The sequence below is a fragment of the Eptatretus burgeri genome, chromosome 6 (assembly GCF_056783735.1).
Source record: "Eptatretus burgeri isolate ZD-2024b chromosome 6, Ebu_testis_v1, whole genome shotgun sequence".
In the NCBI taxonomy this organism is placed as follows: domain Eukaryota; kingdom Metazoa; phylum Chordata; class Myxini; order Myxiniformes; family Myxinidae; genus Eptatretus; species Eptatretus burgeri.
The window spans coordinates 95,876,951-95,882,483 of record NC_140966.1 but is presented as its reverse complement, the minus strand read 5'-3'; the positions used below and the strand labels follow the sequence as shown (position 1 = coordinate 95,882,483).

At 41.4% G+C, this 5,533-nt stretch overlaps 1 protein-coding gene across 4 annotated transcripts; it reads right to left on the bottom strand.

Annotated features, from left to right (window-relative positions):
• Nucleotides 1-627: 627 nt before the first annotated feature.
• Nucleotides 628-5,153, bottom strand: LOC147025389 (actin, cytoplasmic 1-like). Of its 4 annotated transcripts, none has more exons than XM_085886344.1 (7): nt 5,047-5,077; nt 3,653-3,772; nt 2,976-3,108; nt 2,657-2,896; nt 1,868-2,306; nt 1,604-1,785; nt 628-1,117 (listed from the first exon to the last, which is right to left on the bottom strand). In XM_085886344.1, exons 3-7 carry the CDS (start codon nt 3,096-3,098, stop codon nt 974-976), a joined length of 1,128 nt encoding a protein of 375 aa, XP_085742470.1. In that variant the 5' UTR covers nt 3,099-3,108; nt 3,653-3,772; nt 5,047-5,077; the 3' UTR covers nt 628-973. The 4 variants fall into 4 exon arrangements, with proteins under 4 accessions (XP_085742470.1, XP_085742468.1, XP_085742469.1 ...); XM_085886342.1 differs by lacking the exon at nt 5,047-5,077 and adding an exon at nt 4,303-4,320; XM_085886343.1 differs by lacking the exon at nt 3,653-3,772 and having other exon boundaries at nt 5,047-5,153.
• Between the last annotated feature and the right edge of the window lie 380 nt (nt 5,154-5,533).

The following is a 5,533-nucleotide window of genomic DNA, read 5'->3' as shown; positions in this document are numbered from 1 at the left end:
ACATGAGGGATGCGGTATCAGGAGAAGGATGCTGAGGATGGAGCCGCCAGGTTGGAGGAGAAGAGGAAGGCCAAAGAGGAGCTTCATGGATGTGGTGAGGGTGGACATGCGGGTGGTTGGTGTGACAATGGAAGATGTAGAGGACAGAGCGAAATTGAGACGGATGATCCGCTGTGGCGACCCCTAACGGGAGCAGCCAAAAGAAGAAGAAGAATTCAATGTTCTTCCTCTGTAAAAACGAAATTAAAGATTCTCCTTTGGTATTCTGATCCAACTCGTGGAAATTGAGTTATTTCCCACAACTTCTTATTCTGTATTCAGGAGAAGGCTGCAGGGTCCCATCGTTAGCTGAGGGCACATCTGTGCTGCAAATGCAGTGCCCTCTGCTTCTTTGGAAAGCACTTGTTTACCCTCCACCTGAGAGTCGGCAACACCCATTGTTGAATCCTTCAGCCTGTGAAACACCGGGATGACAGTTCATAGCTGCATCGGAATTCAAACCCAGGTTGGACAGCTGAGAGGTTTGTGTGTGTATCTCTCACGCATCCTGTCATCCCAAGATAACACCAAAGGAATGACAAAAGCTGCACCATTCCCTCAATTCAAATAAACCATTTGCAAAACAAATTCGAGTTTGATGACTTGTGCTTGCTTTAATTTAGAGTGTGTACTCATGAGTAAGTTCGAGGGTGGATTTGGCACAGGCCAATTGTGCTCCTTTGTATTGCAAGCAACAATTTGCACATCCATTGGGTTTCCCAAGCAAAGGCAAAGCCACTTAAAATGTCAAGCAAGCAATGTTCGTTTTTTTTGTTTTCCACAGGGAGTTCAACATTTTCATCTCAAAGTTTGTAGACACGACAGCTTGGCATCAAGAAAAGGAAATGGAAATGCTCAAAATGAAAAACAAAAACCAGATAAGTGCTCAATGTAAACTGCACAACTCAGCCCAAGAGGAATTAACCGAGAAATATTAGAAGCATTTGCGATGCACAATGGAAGGCCCAGATTCATCGTACTCCTGTTTGGTGATCCACATTTGCTGGAAAGTGGACAGGGATGCCAGGATGGAACCTCCGATCCACACAGAATACTTTCGCTCAGGAGGAGCAATGATCTGGAAGGAAATGAATGATCAGAGCCCAAAGAAGAAAACGTAGGAGAGTCAAACGGGAGAAAACATGGGAAAACTAGAACGGCACTTGGGACAGCAAATACCTCCGCCAGGCTGAACAGTTTATGTTTAGTATCCCACTGATAAGCCAGATCTGGATTTAGACCTGCAGCAATATCTGATCGGCTCATTGTCACCGACAAACTCATCTACCCAGGTGTCATAACTCATCCAGAACTTTTTGAAATCTCATGCCACATATCGTTTTTGGCCGAATCTCTTAATGAGAAAGAATCACTTATAATATTCATGTTTCTGGATATCAATCTTCACCAAAATCTAATCACTTTGTCCTTGGCACATACACAAACTATCCACAAAATTTCGTCAGAATCTTTCCATAACGTTTTGAGATATCGTCATCACACACAAACAGCCGTTAAAACATAACCTCCTTTGTTGGCAGAGGTAAATATCCCAAAACCCTACCTTGATCTTCATTGTGGGTGGTGCCAAGTCAACCATCTCCTTCTGCAAACGGTCAGCAATGCCTGGATACATGGTGGTACCTCCAGACAGCACGGTGTTTGCGTACAAGTCTTTTCGGATGTCTATATCACACTTCATGATAGAGTTGTACGTCGATTCATGAATTCCAATGCTCTCCATACCTGAGGTATTAATGATTTGGATTCAGTTTAGAAACATTCATGGCCAACCAATGAAGGTGTTGAGATTCACCATTAAACTTACCCATGAAGGATGGCTGCAACATCACCTCTGGGCAGCGGAAGCGCTCATTCCCGATGGTGATAACTTGTCCGTCTGGAAGCTCATAGCTCTTCTCAAGGGAGGAGGATGAGGATGCTGTCTGCATCTCCTGCTCAAAGTCCAGTGCAACATAGCAAAGCTTTTCCTTGATGTCTCGCACAATTTCTCGTTCTGCTGTGGTGGTGAACGAATATCCACGCTCTGTCAAGATCTTCATAAGATAATCTGTGAGGTCTCGGCCAGCGAGATCAAGGCGCTCGACGGCATGGGGCAAAGCGTAGCCCTCGTAGATGGGCACGGTATGGGAGACACCATCGCCGGAGTCCATCACAATACCCGTGGTGCGTCCGGATGCGTACAGAGACAGCACGGCTTGGATGGCTACATACACCGCAGGGGTGTTGAAGGTCTCAAACATGATCTGAAGAAAGGCAACATCTCGCATATTCGCAAAATTGATAAAAACGATTTACTATTTTATTACCGCATCCCTCATGTCCACATGTCCAAACCATCTCAATCTCGCCTCCCTCACTTTGTCTCCAAACCATCCTACCTGCACTGTCCTTCTAATATACTCATTTCTAATCATGCCCAACCTTATCACTCTCAACGAGAATCGCAGCATCTTTAACTCTGCCACCTCCAGCTCCACCTCCTGTCTTATTATTTATTGATAAAAATTGATAAAAACGATGTCACTTCAATTTCCAACATTTCAATAATTTCATTTCAGACAACTTGGAAAAGGAAGTTAAATTTTATTTTAACCTGAGTCATCTTCTCCCGGTTGGCTTTGGGGTTGAGCGGAGCCTCGGTGAGCAACACAGGATGTTCTTCAGGTGCGACGCGCAACTCGTCGTAGAAGGTGTGGTGCCAGATCTTCTCCATGTCATCCCAGTTTGTAACAATACCATGCTCGATGGGGTATTTCAGTGTAAGGATGCCACGTTTACTTTGGGCCTCGTCACCCACATAGCTGTCCTTCTGTCCCATTCCCACCATCACTCCCTGGAATTGGAACCTGTAAGTTAAGTCCGTAAAGCCTTTTCCATACTCCCTGCCCATGAGGAAATTTGAACCACCTCACCTGGTGCCTTGGCCGCCCAACAATGGATGGGAAAACCGCCCGTGGAGCATCATCTCCAGCAAAACCTGCCTTGCACACCCCAGAGCCATTATCCACCACCAGGGCTGCAACGTCATCATCCATGTCGTCTTTCCTTAAGGACAGCATGGAATCTTTGCCATACACCAACATACCTCAAGGCTATCTTACTTGCCAATTATTATGTATATACACACACAAATAGATTTATTATTATTATTATTCATCAAAACACACGATTCTCACATGGACAATTAAGTTATACAAAAAAACAAATACCATGTCGCAGGCAATTATTCCACAAACAACAATCTACAAAAGTTAAAGTCAAACCGAGGAAAAAATTAGGACACTCGGTGGAGCGCATAACTTGCCACATAATGCCTGATACACAAGAACATATCGGACCCAATACATTTTCGAAATATCATGTTTCTCTCGTGTTGGCCCGATCTCTCAATGGTGAAGAATCACCTTAAAAATTATATAATCATTATATCCAGATAAGGATTCGGATCTTCACCAAAGTTGAAGCAATTCGTCGTGGTAACACACGCAACCTGTCCACCAAGTTTCATCGGAATCCATCCGCAACTTATTGAGATATCATGCCATATTATATATTAGTTTACTCCTTTCTCTTAATGGTGAAGAATCACTTAAAAAATTGTAGTCGCCGGATCCGGATCTACAGCAAATCCGAATCAGTTCGTCCTTGTCACGCTCCCAACTTGCCCAACAATTTTCATCTGGATCCGTCGAAAACTTTTTGAGATATCCTGCACACAGACAGGCAAACAAACACACAAGACGAAGAAGACATTGTGCAGATCATGATACTTGTAAAACGCATCAAACTAAAATCACCTCAAAAATAATTGATTGACCAAATATGAAAGTCCTCTTCAAATTTCATGTCAATCGGTTGAAAATTGAAAATTTAAAAATCTCACCGAAGTGTTGACCCTTGGCCTGTGTTGACCTTTTGGTCGATGTTGACCTCAAAAATAATTTTCTTGTTGAATTCAGTGACATTAAATATAGATGTATATATATATATATATATATATATATATATATATATATATATATATATATATATATATATATATATATACATATGTATATAGTATATCCTCTTCAAATTTCAAGTGAATTGGAAGAAAATTGACAATTTTAGAAATTTGCCCGATGTTGACGTTGTTGGCCTTTGTTGCCGTCAAAAATAATTGGTGGTTGAATTCACTTTGCAAATTCTCTTCATATTTCAAGTAAATCAGATAAATGTTGAAGATTTTAGAAATCCCACCTTAGTTGTTGACCGTGGGCCTATATTGACCTTTTAATCGAAGTTGACCTGAAAAATAATTGGCTTGTTGAATTCAGCGACCTGAATTATAAATCCTCTTTAAATTTCAAGTCAATCGGATGAAAATTGAGGATTTCATAAATACTACCGAAGCTGTTGACTTTTTGGCCTATGTCCTTCCTTTTGACAAACTCCACCATGTGGTGAAGTATCGTGAAGAACAGTTGGAAATTGTGACCTGCAGGCGATAAACAAACAAACAGAAAAAAACAGACAGAGAGGGGGGTGGAAACATGACCTTCGGTGTCGGTGTCGAGGGTAAATACAGCCATTCATCACAAAATGCCACATACACGATCAAAGATAATCAAGGTTTGAGAAAACACCATGGGATTTACAAAAATAACTACACACCACTCCACCAGGCTCAGCACATAGGACTGAACACACCTGTGGCCCAGAAAGACACGTTGAATAAAAATAAAAATATTCCAAACACGAACAACATTCTCAACCATCTGCAATTGCAGTTGTTTTCAAAAACGAAATAAATAAACAAATATTTTAAAATGCAGGAATGGAAAAATATTTTGAAAAAACACGGAACACAAAGTCTCTCCACAATTTACAGAAAAAATCTATCCAAACAGGTAAGCAGATGTAACACAACCGGTCAATATGTACAAGTTCATTTACTGAACATTCTGCAGAAATAATATTCTTGAGTTACCAACCACAACTCACCTGGTCACACCAACCAGAGAGCAATCACTTTACACAGGAAATATCAAATAATTTCCAACCTTGGAGATTTTATACACCAACCTTCATGCCCACAGGCAGGATTGTGATTTGACGGTAAATGGTAAAAAAGCAGGAGAGCTCGTCGTTGATTGGTTAAGGCTCACCTGCGGGAAGTTGGCACGGCTTGTCTGGTGTGTGCTTCTCTGCTCAAATGTAAAATGCATTTGTGACATCACCACGTCCCCAGAAACAAAGCATCCATCAGTCAGGTGTTGCATAAATGCACAAATTAAAGTTGTGCCCATAAGGAGACTGCAACTGTGACCTATTTCCTTTTCCAAGTTGGTTTTGATGAGTAAGTGTCAAACAAACAAACAGGAATAAATTTTCTTGGAGAAGAGTGAGTGTTTAAAACTGCAATAAAAAAGTGCTTTACAAAAGAAAATATGCAAAGACGAGATCTCAATGAGATGTCAACTCTTCAATC

Excerpts from the sequence above, each read along its gene's own strand:
- LOC147025389 (XM_085886343.1), bottom strand. The coding sequence starts at position 3,098 with ATGGATGATGACGTTGCAGCCCTGGTGGTGGATAATGGCTCTGGGGTG. Across the intron at positions 2,307-2,656 it reads ACCGGGAGAAGATGACTCAG|ATCATGTTTGAGACCTTCAA; the intron begins GTTAAAATAAAA and ends GCCTTTCTTCAG. Across the intron at positions 1,786-1,867 it reads GTTGCAGCCATCCTTCATGG|GTATGGAGAGCATTGGAATT; the intron begins GTAAGTTTAATG and ends TTAATACCTCAG.